This window comes from Protomyctophum bolini (genome assembly GCF_963924005.1).
Source record: "Protomyctophum bolini genome assembly, chromosome: 6".
NCBI classification, from domain to species: domain Eukaryota; kingdom Metazoa; phylum Chordata; class Actinopteri; order Myctophiformes; family Myctophidae; genus Protomyctophum; species Protomyctophum bolini.
The window spans coordinates 34,262,593-34,278,389 of record NC_137867.1 but is presented as its reverse complement, the minus strand read 5'-3'; the positions used below and the strand labels follow the sequence as shown (position 1 = coordinate 34,278,389).

The following is a 15,797-nucleotide window of genomic DNA, read 5'->3' as shown; positions in this document are numbered from 1 at the left end:
CACTGAAACATATCCTAATTACGTCACCATCGACAGCCAGTTATATCCCGACATTGAAACATGCTGTATTTTCATTACGACACCATCAACATCAATATACCTCCGAGCATACACACATTCATACGAGCGCGCTCTGCTTGCGCCAGTCAGTGTGCTAGTCACTGCACGCTCTGCTTGCACAAGTAATAAGGGCGGCTTAAACTATTGTAACGATCCCAGGAACCGGAGGCAGAGACGTTTTTCCAATGATAAAGATCTCTCTTTATTAGTTCAACAATCAGGTGTATAACGACAGCATTTGTGTGTACATACTAGTCAGGCTTGTGCTCAGCCTCTCACCCTAACTACAACACAGCGCATCCCGTCACTCACTCCCAGTCGCAAGTCCCACCCCCCGGACAGTCCTATTGGCTGACGCCATAGCTGGCCGCTACACTATGTTGCTCATTTTGCTGGGAAGGCCTGGCTGGAACCCCCATACAGACCCCCGGGGGTCTTTGCGAACCTGTGGTCTGACATTATCTTTATATAATAATTGTATACCTACCCGTACCTACACAGTAAAGTTGTGCAATTATTCTTTACCATTACCTGCCGTGATGCCCATAGTTATTAGTTATGCCGAATTCAGCACCCCGTGCTGGGCGGCTTGGGCCTACATGTACCACACATACACATGCACGTGCACACACACACACACACACACACACACACACACACATGCATACACACATGCGCGCACACGCAAAAGACAAAAGACAATATATATTATATATATATAACACAAACACAATGCACGCACTCACAGTCACAGAAAACAGACAGGTGATTGAGGAACGCACAGAGGCAATAGGTAATAATATATACTCTAAGGTAAAAATATACTGTAACCCCAAAAAGTGTCTATAATCAGTGCTGCCGAATCACCAAGTGTTTAATAGTGAGGACTTGCTCACCCTATCGGCCATACATGGAAGTGTTCCAGATCATAGGGCTGGACTGGCTCCAAGTGCAAAAAAGCTGGCAACCTCATTAGAAGGACCTCTTCGGGCTCGGCAGATCACTTCAGCGCAGCAGAGGAGAGAGCGATCATTGCCAGACGCAATGCTTTGCAGCAACAGTTGGAGTGTTGTTTAACGTGACTTTACGACTTTTGTCTCGTTTTTGAACAAGAGTGTTTGTGTTTCGTCGGTAGTGATAGTTTCTAGCTGCTGCCTGCGAGTTTCGACAGATTTCGGATTTGTTTTTAACATGTCAAATTAAATGTAACCTATATCAGGAGCGTTGGATATTACGCAAAACAGAATTGCAGGTATAATGCCCCGACGTTTAAACTACTATCCGTACTACTTGTGAAGAAAATAGTTTACAGTTTATGGATAGTATTTAAATCTAATCTCACGTTTTACTCTACTTGCAGAAGTCATCTTGGAAACGTTCAAGGATTACTCTATAGTTGGATTGCGCACATACGGACTTGGAAGCTCTTCAAACGAATTGTCACTGCGCGACTTCGTCTGACTTTTGACTTGATCTGTCCCAGAAATGGTGGGGCATTTACATTTACAAGCTATGGATGATAGTCTGAAAGGCAAGAATCGGGAAGGACTGCTTGACAGTCCGGATTCAGGATTACCCCCGAGTCCAAGTCCACCCTTCTGCTCGCTGTCTCCTGGTCTGCTTGAGTCGCGCTCTGAGAGTTGTGAGACCCCGATCGAAAATCATCTTGGATTTTACAAAAAAGAGAACAGAGAGGGGAAACTGGTAAGCAGCCTATATATACTCAACTCAATAAACACACTTTAAAATCCCGGATTATTATATTATTTACTTTTGTATTGCCGAGGCAGTTCATTTGACATAGGCTATTGATCTATACATGATACATACATACATACATACATATACATAAAATCTATTCGTACTCGTAGCCTAATATCACTATAGCCAAAATGATCATTGTTTGTGTGGAAATCTCTGTATAGGCTAGGGTAGGCATATTGTTGGCCAGAAACGGATTTTATTTAAGCCCTCGCAAACATCTGGAAGCCCTCTCTCTGGTGTTCTGCAGTTATCTCATTTTCTGATGCAGCATAGTTGCTGAAGATGCCAAGTCCATTAGAAGTTATTTTTTCCCTCCTGGCATACAGTGGTAAATTGTTTGACATAAAGATGCCTTGGGCATGTGATATTACAGTAGGCCTATATCATACAATTTACAATTTACAATTTAGGCATTTAGCAGACGCTCTTAATCCAGAGCGATTTACATTAAGCAAGAACAAAAGCATGGGAATACATCACATAAAAACATTCATCATGAAACATGCGTAAGCTAAGAAAGTAACAGTGGAATATCTATATAATGAAATTTATACGTATAAACTTTACATATATACTACTATGCTATACATATGTACTATGGCGTATATCATGGTATTGTTGTCTTCAGCTGGTTTTCTGGCCTGCGATGCTACTTGGTAGACCGTATAGGCTACCCTATTTAGAAGATAGATCTTGTTGAGTTAATGATCGTCTGATTTCTTACATTCTAACTGGAGTGGGGACTTAGACGGTATAGGCTAATCATTACGATCATCTGCGGTTTTAGGTTATAGGCCTAGTACTAACCTTTTTGTATATTAACCTGAGTTAAGTCGACTTCTCATTTGACAACAACATCTTTGTCATTAATTTAGAGTAGACAATTATCTTTTATAATTTTAAAATGTATAATTACTCAAATTTGGAGAGATGGTGGGTATACCCATGCACCTTTTCTCGCAAATGTAGTAATTAAATGAATTCCTCCCCACACACATTGCTGTGTTGTATCCTACTAACTCACCTGCTAGTGAGGAGCCCCCACCGGGAGGATGCCTTCGTCCGGCAACATACGTGCTGACAGGAGGAGTAGGCCTATGTGCATTCACCCTCCCCACTCCCCAACCCGTCTTACCTCCCGCGAACACAGGACAATTGTGTTTGCATATACTGGTGGATTCAAACCCACAACCTCCATGGTGATGGACAGGGACTAGACCACTGTGCTATCCAAGCGCCCAAAATCTTTGTTATTGTTTCTGATCTGATATACCGTAACCTGACGACCTCAAGTGCCCTGCTCATTGTCAACACTATTCCCCAGACCCCAGTACCAGTAACTACTATTCTTATACAGGTCAGAGCAATAGCCAACATAAGGTACAATTAAAGGCATGAGCGGTTCAATATCTGACTAAATCAGTTAAAGCTAAGCTAGAGTGTCGCAGTCCCGCCCCCTGTCATGACGACGCCAGGCCCAGGAAATGATACCCAATGCATTTTTCCCATAGAAATTTCAAAAAGTATTTATTTAAAGACGGTTACCTCGTGTCGTGACAAATCATGACAATAAACACAATATTTTGGACCAAATAAATAATTACAACAAAAACAACAAAAAAATTGTTGTAACCTGACGTTTTTTTCTTTTTTCTAATTATTTGTTTGGCCCAAAAAATTGTGTTTGTTGTCATGAGTTGTCACAACAAGAGTTGGCTTTGTATGAGGCTTAAAAGGTCTTTAAATAAATACTTTTTGAAATGTCTATGAGGAAAAGGAACGGAGAATCATTTCCTGGGCCCTGGTGGGCCCCTTTTTGAAATGTCCATCATTGGAAATAATTTCCTGAGCCTGGCGTCGTCATGAAAGGGGGCGGGACTGCGACGCTCTATTGAATAGCCTGAGTAAGTATAGGTCTGAAAAGTTTTGTATTAGGCTGTAAATCAAAAGCTACAAAGTAACTACTAAAGTTAAAAGTAAAACTTGCTTTTGAGATGCAGTAGAAGTAAAAGTATTGAATCTTGGAAATACTCAAGTAAAGTACCTCAAAATTGTACTCAAGTAGCCTACACAACTTGAGTAAATGTACTTTCCACCGCTGCTAAATAGTATGGTTCCAACTTCCATTTTTGCCATCTCAGTGATTACCAGGGACTATCCAATGTCCCTGGCATTGACATCTCAGTGATTACCAGGGACTATCCAATGTCCCTGGCATTGACAGCATTAGTCTGGACTACAAATGTTTCTTTGGTTTCACTGAAAATTAAATTGCATTGCTGCTATCAGAATCTCTCTATGATCTTGTCTCTGACAAATCTGTATGCTAATGTGACTAATTCCTTATGCATGGTAGGCATGCCATTTTGGAGATTTGTTGTTTAACCGCACCATGAAAACGGTTTGATTGATTGATTGAATGCTTTAACAGTTTGTAAAGACAAGCAGAGGAAAGTACAGTTCAACACAAGGTCTACTAATAGGAATAAACACCCAAGAAAGCACTGGTTTGTTTCCATTGGGGTAATGTTTTGTACCAAATTCATCAAACTCCATCCTTGTCGTTATGGAGGAAAAGCATTGTACGGTACACCATAAGCCAAAACATTTGCATTACAAATGACAGCTAATGCTATTATAGCAGAAAAGGGTTGATTCAGTGGAAAATAATTACCAGGTCGCTCCCAGTTTCAGAAAGTCTACATGTCAGCACAGGTCGAGGGTGGCTTTTTAGTGTGTCTGAAGGAAGCTCTAGATATGCAGTTTGGTATCCTGGGAGTTGACACTGGTTTGTTGAGACCTGAAAAATTGAAATGGCCTTAATCCTCTAGAAGTTTGAGACTAGGAACTGGGAAGGACTCTGTCTTGAGGTTTCTTTCTGCTCAATATCAGTTTTGAACAGCTTCTGCTTGGTATTCTACACAGAAATAATCAAATAGGATATGCATATAGTTAATGCAAATATATTTGAATTTGTTTTATTTTGTATTATTTTTAATTCCCCCTCTAGTCCAGATCTGTTTTGGGATGTTTTTTGTGTGCCACCAAAACAATCCCCCAGTTCTATTTTGGGGCACACAGTGCTAATGCTTGTGCGGTTGCAGGCCATTGCATAAGACATTGCTGACCTCTCACTTCTAATTTAAACATAAGGCAATGCACAAACACAGCCCCACTGTTATGAAAACATTTATGAAAATTGTGCATGCAGAAAGTGTTTCCCTGTAGTTGTTCAGTTTTCTTACAGTTACATCTAAACATACTTGTAAGTTGAAACCAAACCCATACATTTCAAAATGTCTCCAAATAATGCGACATTGAAATACTGGTAATATTTACTGTATACAGTATATATAAACTACTAGGTGTATAGAAATACAGTGCCTGCTTTAGTAGCAGGGCTGAATATTTGATGCATCTTTAGATAGAGCCACGGTGTCAAACATCAGAAAGGTCGTTTGATAATACCTCTCAGCACTTTACATTCTGTCTACAGTACACCAGATAGTGTTGGTACTATGATCTCCTTCATTAACAGAAAGAACTGTCTCTGGATTATGAGGACAGGATTCAACTACTGATGCACTGATATCAAAGCCATTCTGTGCTTCAGATATGACGTCTGATGTTTTATTATATCGCACCAAAATTCCCAGGATTGTGGAAATTAGTTTTACATCGAATGTGTTTGGCTTGGCTTGTCCTCAACGGTGCTTCATTGTGCATTGTACATTGTGTGGCTACTGCTCAGCTGTAGCCTATTTTTCCTGGGCAGAATTGTACTTCCAGGGGGGGAGGGCGGGGGGGTGTTCTGGTGTGTGTGTGTGTGTGTGTGTGTGTGTGTGTGTGTGTGTGTGTGTGTGTGTGTGTGTGTGTGTGTGTGTGTGTGTGTGTGTGGTGTGTGTGTGTGTGTGTGTGTGTGTGTGTGTGTGTGTGTGTGTGGGTGTGTGTGTGTGTGTGTGTGTGTGTGTGTGGGTGTGTGTGTGTGTGCGAGCGTGTGTGCGCGTGTGTGTGCACGCGCGTGTGTGCATGTGCATGTGCATGTGTGTGTCACAAGTGTTTACGTTTTACAGAAGTTGCCAGAGCACTGCCAGAGCTGTAAATAGCCAGCGTGGTGTTCATCACACCAAAGCAGCGACGGGAAGCCAATCAAATACTTACAGTAATTTCATGCCACAAAGTGCCAACAGCAAAGGGTGGACAATGAATGGGTTTGCAGATTAACTCCATTTGTGCAGAGTCACTGTAGTGCTCAAGGGCTGTCAGCAATCATAAATAATTTCTCCCATTGACTATAGAATTGATATTTTTTAAATATGCTCCCCATTGACATTGTACGGCAATACCACTCTGCAGGCTCTTTTTCAGCCTGTAAACAAATGCAAATGCAAATGCATTTGTTCAACTTGTTCAATTTGTTCAGCCCAAACAATATAGAACATCACAAATGTCAACCTCTTGTTGATTTTATTATTTGAAGATCAGTACAGTGATGCGAATAGCCTGCATCCTGCATCTTTAGACTCACTAAATTGAGAAAAGTATGTCACCCTCCAGGGGTCCTGCGATGCAATACTGTACTGTACTGTACTCTAACGTCGTGGAAGTAGGACTCATAAAATGTCACTGAGACCCATCTAAAAGACCACCCCTGGGTCGTGGGACCCATTACATTGAAAACCTATTTACATCACTGGTACCGGGTTTTGTGATACTGTCTTTGTTTGCATTCATTTAAAGGCTGAAAAAGACCATGCAGAGTGATCTTGCCATACAATGTAAATCAATGGGGAGCATATTTTCAATTATTAATTGCTAGTCAATGGAGAAATTACTTTTGATTTTTTGTCCACCTTTGAAGTTACATCATGGCAAGGTATCTAGTAATTAGAATTACACACAGTGTGCTTGCCTCTAAAACGGACTTTGGACAGGTGGAAAACTACAGCTAAACTATTGCAGAGTGACACATTATTTTAGTTACACTTCTGATAGTTCGACATGAATCTTGTCGGACATTAAATAATGTTGTCAGACATTAAATAATGATTGACTTATATAGCCTACCTTCATAATCCCACTAGAGTTTCAGTTGCAAGTGTGTCAAAAATATATCTTATTGTGACAGCGCACTCAAGCATAGAGTCATGGATGTACTGAAAGCTGGTTGAAAAGGCTAGAATAATGATACAAGGATTCAGATTCATCAGTGATGTCACAGTAGTACAGGAAATCTATGGAAAATACAGGATCAACCTCAAACTAATTGCAAAAAAACCAAACTGACTTGGTATCTTCAATAACAGAAAAAAGGTTGCCTGGAATTGTCTGATGGGAAAGTGTTGAAAATGGCCTGTCTATGGTGGCCATATACTGTACAGGCCATTTTCTAAACTTTCCCCTCAGACAATTCCAGGCAACTTTATTTCTGTTATTCAGGATATATTGAAGATACAAAATCAGATGAGTTTTTTTTTTTTTTTGCAATTAGTTTGAGGTCAAATTACATTATTACTGGACTACAGTCATGATGCGCAATGTGCACTGCTTTGGTTGAATTTACATTACAAAACATTGAGTCCTCATGTTTGTGCTAAATCTGGGGGAAATGGGACCAGTGGCGTTGTGCCCGTGGGTGTTACTCACTTTTTTGATTGATTAATATTACCAGTGCACGCATCCATTATCCAACCTGGGTGACGGTGCTGGGCGAGTGCTTGCACTTTAGCATGGGGGTCAGATCATCATATGGAATGAATTCTGTACTGGCCATATATTGAGCGTGTCTTGAATGGGTTTGATGAGGTCAGATCAACATAAGGAATGTGAGAACAGGTCAGCTCCATATCTGGAGATCTAAGGGTGGCAGCGGGGGCAGTGTCTTGAGTGTACAGGGTTTGATGAGGGTCCAGGTAGGGCCGGGCCTTAAGTTTCGGGCCTGTTGAGAACTCTAGTTTTCGCCGGCTGCTGGGTGCGGCTGCACTAATAACTTTGGGGCGGGCCCGTCTAGAGTTTTAATGAACAGGTATCAGTCAAAAGGGAGACATCAAAAAGGAAGGACGGTGGGGAGGGATCGACATATGGGATGTCAGAACAGGTCAGCTCCATATATGGAGATGGAGGCGTAATGTCACAAGGCGTGACCAAATATGGAGGCGTGATGTCACGAGGTGTGAGGTCACGAGGCATGACCATATATGGAGGTGTGACGTGACACACGGAAATGCAGGTTTTCATATTAAATGCGACCTATGGTTGCAATTAACCGTTTGTAGAATGTGTACAGTTCCAGGAAAGTACAGGTCAATCTGCTAAGACAGTGGTTTTCAACCAGTGGTCCTTGAGGGGGTTCCAGGTGGTCTTCAGCTAAATGATGGGGAGTTCGTAACCAAATGGACCCTTATTAGATCTTTAACTCTTGAGAGTGTAAGATCCTCCCCCACCCGTCCTTCCTTCGATGTCTCCCTTTTGACTGATACCTGTCCATTCAAACTCTAGACGGGCTGGCAAAAACTAGAGTTCTCAATAGGCCCGAAAATTAAGGCCAGGCCCTAACTCGGCTGGCTAAAGGCCCCGTCTGGCCTTACTAATCCAGATATGGGCATTCCCAGACCTATTGTTTCAGGCAACCTTGCCTTTAGGGCAAGTTCGCTTCTCGCCCTCAGGGCATCTTACTGGTTTAATTTACAAGAAATCTGCACAATTAGAGAATGTAGAATAATTATTTTGATCAACGACTTGTTATCTCTCCAATGGTACCACTGCCAACATCAATACAGCAAGGAATTGTGGACAAAATCCAATGTGACGAGTCTGAGAGGCTAGTAAATCTCATCAAAAGGTGGTCTGTGGCTCAAATGCTAGTTTGTTTTGAGAGGTCTGTAGTCGTATTCTTTGGTTGACTTTCTTGATTAGTTTTTCACCTCCCTTTCTGGAAAGTTCTGAATGTATTGCACTTAAGTGTAGCAGAGTTGAGCTTGCAGGCTCAGTCGTACTCATCCAGATACTGTGGTGCTGATTGTAAGCTCGGGGTAAGATGAGAATTTGCATGGTGCTCAGAGATCTGCCATGTCCTTGGCCTGTTGTAGCCTGTCCCTAAAGCAGAGAGACGGTGAGAGAGAGTCAGTCAGTGTGGCATGTATGTGTATTGCAGCCAAACCACAGCATGTGACAGGTTCACTCTATCCACCCGGTGTAATGTGAGCGCTAGAAGGATTGTGGTGTAGGGTTGCCATTTGATTCAGATTGTTCAATGTTTTGAGTGGCATATCATGCAATAAAAAGCATCTCTCTGACAAGCACACATTCTGTACAAGGCCGTGTTTTCTGTGAGTATAGTGTACACAACTGTCAGTCACAGACGTGTGTGACTGACTGTGTGTGTGTGTGTGTGTGTGTGTGTGTGTGTGTGTGTGTGTGTGTGTGTGTGTGTGTGTGTGTGTGTGTGTGTGTGTGTGTGTGTGTGTGCGTGCGTGCGTGCGTGCGTGCGTGTGCGTGAGTGAGCGGGTGCAATAGAGGGAATGTGTGTAGGGAGTTGACAGAGATTGTGACTGGCTGCATGTCTCCATGCCAATGCCATAGCTCAGGAAATTTGGCATTCACTGTTCCAAGCTTGTGGCCAGTTGTAACTGAACTCTCTGAGATCCTATTGATTGTGCTAGTAACGATATTACTCTCACTAAGCTGGTTGGTGGCAGTAAAAGACTGTAGTTTTAGTCTGCAACTTCCAGGTGTGAATGTGAGGCCGAAAAAGCATTTGTGCTCACTGCGCACTGCACAATGAACCTTTTTTAAACTATAAAGTACACCATAGAGTGCACATCTCTGCCAGGCCGTGTGGCCTACCCACCCAGGGCTATGTGAGTTGTGGATTACCTGGAATCAGAAAGCTGTGGGGGAAATTACACAGTTGTGACTCCCCCCTATGGGTAGAAGTGAAAATGCATTTTGGAGGTGCACTCAATAGAGGCCACTCAACATGTGATTCCAATGTGGGGTTGATTGTGTTTTGTGTACATAATATTTGGCATTTGTTTTGTACACACACACACATTTTGGAAGCCAATTAAAGGCAATTAGTCATCACGGAGATGATTTTAGGTGTATCTGCAAATGTTTTTTTTATCGTATAATAGGAATATCAAAAAGCTGTTCAACTCTCATTGTCACATGAGATTTGTAGACAATTTGGTGAAGATTAGTAAAAAATAAAATAAAAAAGGAACAGAAACTATTGGTCTGAGACGTAAGTTAACTCTTGGCTGTGCATTGTGTAGAAGCCCTTCAATATGTGATTTTCAGTTGATCAGAATTCATTTAGGCGTTTTGTTTTTGTAAAATTGGCTCCACAATGCAGAGTTCAGTAAATACTATTATTGCCAAAGTGCAGACCTGGCTGAAATATAATTTCAAAATGATACAATATATGGGTATGGGTACATTCACAATGTACCTGATCTGCACTTCCACACCATCTGGTTCCTAAAGGCCTAGGGATTGTTGTCAACTCTTAGCTGTTTGTGACCATTTCTTTAATGTGTGCTTTCATTCAGAAAGTATTTAACTGTGGGACAGTAATGTCTTCTGTATGTGTTTGTGTGCATGTGTGGGTGATGGGGAAGCAGAGCATAACAGACGACTGATAGATTGAACAGGTGGACCAGAGTGAGTGTGTCCAGGTTTTGAAGCCAGTGACATACAGTGTAGAGGGGGACACTCCTTGCACGCACGCACACACATACATATTTAATAGGCTACTTCAAATGTAATTCAACTTATGTGGTGCATTACTAAAGACAGAGTTTAAGGAGAAAGTGTTTGAAATGAAGAGAACATTATTTATTTTAATGCAAGTCTGCAAGTCTGAGGAGATTTTGAGGGCCTTTTTGAGTCTTGACGGGACGGGACGGGGATTGGGAATGTGTTCCACAGAGGGGCGATAGAGTAAGTATTAAGTAGCCTTGGGAACCAATGGTTCTCGAGCCTTGTGTTGTGGCGGTCAGGTTTCCTTGGTGTGATACAGCTTGATTTACAACCCCTGGATATGAGGCTAGTATGATGATGCCCGGGAGGCATTGGGATTTGGGGGTACCTTTTGTATAGTCTTTTGTATGACTCGGCCCGGCATTGACCCCTGGGACCTCTGCATTTGGACGGACAGACGCACGCACAGACACACGCACGCACGCACACACACACACACACACACACACACACACACACACACACACACACACACACACACACACACACACACACACACACACACACACACACACACACACACACACACACACACACACACACACACACACACACACACACACACACACACACACACTGGTAGACTGACTGGAGGGCTGTGAAAGCCCTTCAGCCAACCCTTCAAAGAGATTTAATGCTAACACTTCATTTGCCTTTGCATGGTGTAATTATCTCAATTAAAATGGAAGTGTTGCTTTGGCTGCAGTTTGTTGTGGAGTTGTTGTTCAGCTTTTGCTATTGACAGGCAGCATTGTCATGTGGCCATGTGCCATCAGTGGGTGGGGCGTTGTCAAATGTCCATGCTTTTAAAGTTAGAAGACCAGGCAGGCTGAACATTATTGTTTAGCGGGTAGTTAAAAAAGAATGACTGATTTGGACTATCCTGACATGGTGTGCCTTCTTTCATAGCTTCCCTATCTGCTGCTGAACGCCACAGGAACAGACCCCAGAGCGCGTATGCACCCTGTGTTCTTTGGTGAAAGCATCGAGGTCAACCCCAAACCAGAACAGGAAATAAAGTAAGTGAAAATAAAATTAGTATTGATTGATCAGAATTTGCAACTTGTCTTGCCCTACTTTAAATGGTTAGGATTAGGAATCATATTGTTACATTTGTCTTCTATGTTGCCCAAGCTATGGGCACATGATGCAAAATTCAGGACTTCGTGCTTGTGTTTTTATCATGTCATCTGAGTGTTTGATATTGTTTTTATGTCTTTCCTTTCTCGTTTTATATCCACATTCCACAAGGTAACCTAAGTATGTGTAAACCTTAAAATAATCTCATATTATTTGTTCCATATTGTTTCCTGCTTAACATGTTCCTACTCACACTGCCACCTAGTGGTGACTTACTTACAGTATGTTCCCAACCTCTATTAATATTAAAGCCCTCTTTCCTTCTCTTCCACAGGTGCAACTCTGAAGTGAAGTACGACTCAGACAAGCATTACCAGGACCAGGTTTACTGCTTACCTGTTCCCACCCCCACCTCCTTCAGTGAGACAGTAGTGGCGGTGCAGAACTGCACCTGGCGAAGCTACAAGTCCCAGGTCTACCTGGAACCACGCCAGAAGCCCCTAAGCTACCGGAGCACCACCATCATCTACCCTAAACATGCCAAGAACACTTACCGCACAACTCTCAACTACAATGCCACTGGCTCCCGTCGTTGGTTTGTTTCCACAGTCCAGCTGGAGTCCAGTGAGGACACAAGCCCCTGTATTATCTACACAGAGGACTTGTAGTACCCAGCGCTGCCTAAACCGACCACACAGTCACACACTTGTAGGGACAGGGGCTAACTGCCTGAATGACTGACTAGTGCAGGCTGGCTTGAAGATTGGTGGCTATCTTGCTTAATGAGGATGAGGCACTTAGAAATGCCCATGTTGGAAAGTACTGGAACCCCATATCTTCTTCTTGTATGTATGAATTTGTGTGCCATTGGGGGGGGGGACCTGAGACATCCTTTTAGGGACATTTTTGCTGTTTGAGACTTGAGTATATTAGACTTTCTACTGATGCAGTCTTTAAAAGGAGAGCCTCCTTGGCAGTTCAAAGCTGCATTTCATGGATTTATTGTCTTATTTAATATAAATGCTGACAAATCATTCTGCTCCCAAGAAGAAATGGCCACCAATGGACAGAACTCCAGGTTTTTTTTAACCTCTGTAATGGTAATGATAATGTTTGACTGTAGTATATGTCTAATATATCAAGGAATCTACAGTTCTTACACATTTTCCTGATTATTATACTGATTTGAATAGAGTTCATGTCAACCCATTCACACCAAAGCAAACCTTTCTAATGGCTTTATTGCACTTGTTTTCTATGTATCATAATAATTAATGCCTGTCCTGTCATTGGAATCGTATTGCAGAGCGGAGAGCTGATTTACAATATTGCATTTAAAAACAACAACAATGGACCAAAGATAATTTAACGCAGGGATATTTAGGTGGCCATTCACCTCCCTCCATCACAATTCTTTACTCTGAAACTGAAGACTATGTTTTAGTATTCTTTTTCTCAGCAGAATACATTCGTACAGTAACTTTGTATTTGATTCAAACTAGACCTCAGAAGTTGGACCCCATTTACTCCATGGATTATATTATCTTTTTATGAGGTTAACGAAGGACAATCCTGACCTTGTCACAGTATGAGGAAAACATTCGAGAGACTGTATTTTTAACCTTATAGATGCCACGTGGATATAGTTTACCACAGAGGACACAGATAGGTGTTCACAAGAACGTACTAGGTAAGAGGTCTAGTTATTTCAGTGTAGTATATTGTACTTTTCTGATTTGAGTCGACCACAAACACAATTGTCCTGTTATTATGAACCCTGCCCATATAAAACAAACGGTACAGTAGGAATGATAGACCAGTTCTCTGAGGTCTGTTTTGAGTGTCTTTAGTGAGCTATGTGACGTTAGTAGGAAGGGCTTAGAGCTATGTTACAAGGCCTCTAAGAGGAACTTACCTCTGTCCTTAACCCTAACCCTGTTTTTAAAGATTTACAAACCATCAATGAGGTTTAGGAGTGGCAGTTTAGTCAATGAGTCAACTTGAAGGTTTGACACTTCTGTAACATGTAGTATAATTTGTAATTGAAACGGTTGTCTCAGATGATTTACAGCATCAGGTTGCATCAGGTTTTCCTGTTAAAGATGTAATATAGATTTATATTATGAGTCTTTCTCACTTCCTTGTCTGTCTTATATGTAGGTTATTGATCTTGGTAAATATTGAAACTTATTTTATGAATTCAGATCTTACCTCAGTTTTTTTTTAGATGTTGACTTTATTTTGTTGCAAACATGTATTCCCTAATGTAATTGAGATTTTTTTTTTCTTGTTCACTTTTTTTTTAAAGAAGCTATTTTCATAAGTAAGTGGACCGTAGAACATGTCTCGAGGGGGTGGGAACAGACGTAGGTATCGGCATCGTGGTTAGGTAGCAATGCAAAGTGTAAAAAATACTTGATACGTTTGATCTAAAGAAAAAGCCACTGGGTCTAGTGTTATTGAAAATGGAGGCGTACACACACACACACACACACACACACACACACACACACACACACACACACACACACACACACACACACAAAAGATGAAATAAGTGAATCAGGCTTGATGTATGGAGCATTGGAGCCAGTGGCATTTGCACACAATGGGAAGATTACTGGCAAGACAAGGGTTGTGTTATGTATAGGTGGTCTGAGAGTTGTTCTGAAGGCATAAAAAAATAGCAAAAGGGAGCGGATGGCAAGTACAATATTTTGATGGTTATGTTTTGTGTTCTTTCCTAACCCTTGACTTTGTTACTGTAATATATTTTCCTGTTGTATATGTGGCATTGAGGCACTTCATAATTCTCTTTATATTTTTGTACATTTCATGTCGGTCATCATTCTTGCTCTGATCAAAAGAAAATAATTTAAAAAATATGTATTCTAACTGAATAAAACAAGAATTCCCAAGCCCAGACTTGTGTTAGTTGAGTATTTACACAGTAAAATGGGGGGGGGGGGGGACCCCAATCTGATTCTGAACTGTTATGTAACCTAACCACGGTAACAATGACAATTTAATAGGTGAGGTCAATTTTGGAAACAAATGCCACTGCACTCGCCTGCGCCAACCACTGGAAAGACGTGATATAGAGGATGGCCAGACACGAAGAAGAAGATTTCGGAACTGCACTCTTCCACATCACTGCATTGATGTTGGTGCTACTGTCTGATTGATTCATTGATGGATTGATGGATTGATGGATTGATTGATTGAATGAATTCACAGTATGTAGAATGAGTATTGAGTATACATTTCAATGAAAGTACGTAGGTCAATAAAAAAACTGCTATGAGGAAAAAAGGTGAAAATCGAGGAAAGTTGCGGAGGAATTGCGGAGTCTTGCGGAAAAAACGATTGGTTATAGCCGATGTTTTTTGATTATTTTTTTAAGTATTGCGGAGGTTACGGAGTGTTGCGGAAAAAATTGCGGAAATTGCGGAAACTGAAAATTGCGGAAATTGGAAATTGCGGAAATGGAAATTGTGGAAATGGTAATTGCGGAAATTGCGGATTTTTTTCCCCATTTTTTTCAAATCCTCAAAAATGATGAAAATGGCGTGCTATAGTATGCCGTACGATATGGGCTATAGCCCACGGTCCAAAATGATGAGAAACGAGGCTAACTTTTTTTTTCAAAATTTCAAAAAACATGGGCTATAACCCATCGTTTTTGTCATTTCGTCATTTTTTTCAAATCCTCAAAAATGATGAAAAACGGCGCGCTATAGTATGCCGTACGATATGGGCTATAGCCCATGGTCCAAAATGATGAGAAACGAGGCTAACCTTTTTTTTTTTAATTTAAAAAAACATGGGCTATAACCCATCGTTTTTGTCATTTCGTCATTTTTTTAAAATCCTCAAAAATGATGAAAAACGGCGCGCTATAGTATGCCGTACGATATGGGCTATAGCCCACGGTCCAAAATGATGAGAAACGAGGCTAACTTTTTTTTTCAAAATTTCAAAAAACATGGGCTATAACCCATCGTTTTTTTCATTTCGTCATTTTTTTCAAATCCTCAAAAATGATGAAAAACGGCGCGCTATAGTATGCCGTACGATATGGGCTATAGCCCATGGTCCAAAATGATGAGAAACGAGGCTAACCTTTTTTT

At 41.3% G+C, this 15,797-nt stretch overlaps 1 protein-coding gene across 1 annotated transcript; it reads left to right on the top strand.

Annotated features, from left to right (window-relative positions):
* The first annotated feature begins 1,050 nt into the window (after window positions 1-1,050).
* Window positions 1,051-14,590, top strand: rflna (refilin A). Its single transcript, XM_080765261.1, has 4 exons — window positions 1,051-1,312; window positions 1,421-1,764; window positions 11,497-11,606; window positions 12,002-14,590. Exons 2-4 carry the CDS (start codon window positions 1,546-1,548, stop codon window positions 12,333-12,335), a joined length of 663 nt encoding a protein of 220 aa, XP_080621387.1. The 5' UTR covers window positions 1,051-1,312; window positions 1,421-1,545; the 3' UTR covers window positions 12,336-14,590.
* Window positions 14,591-15,797: the final 1,207 nt, after the last annotated feature.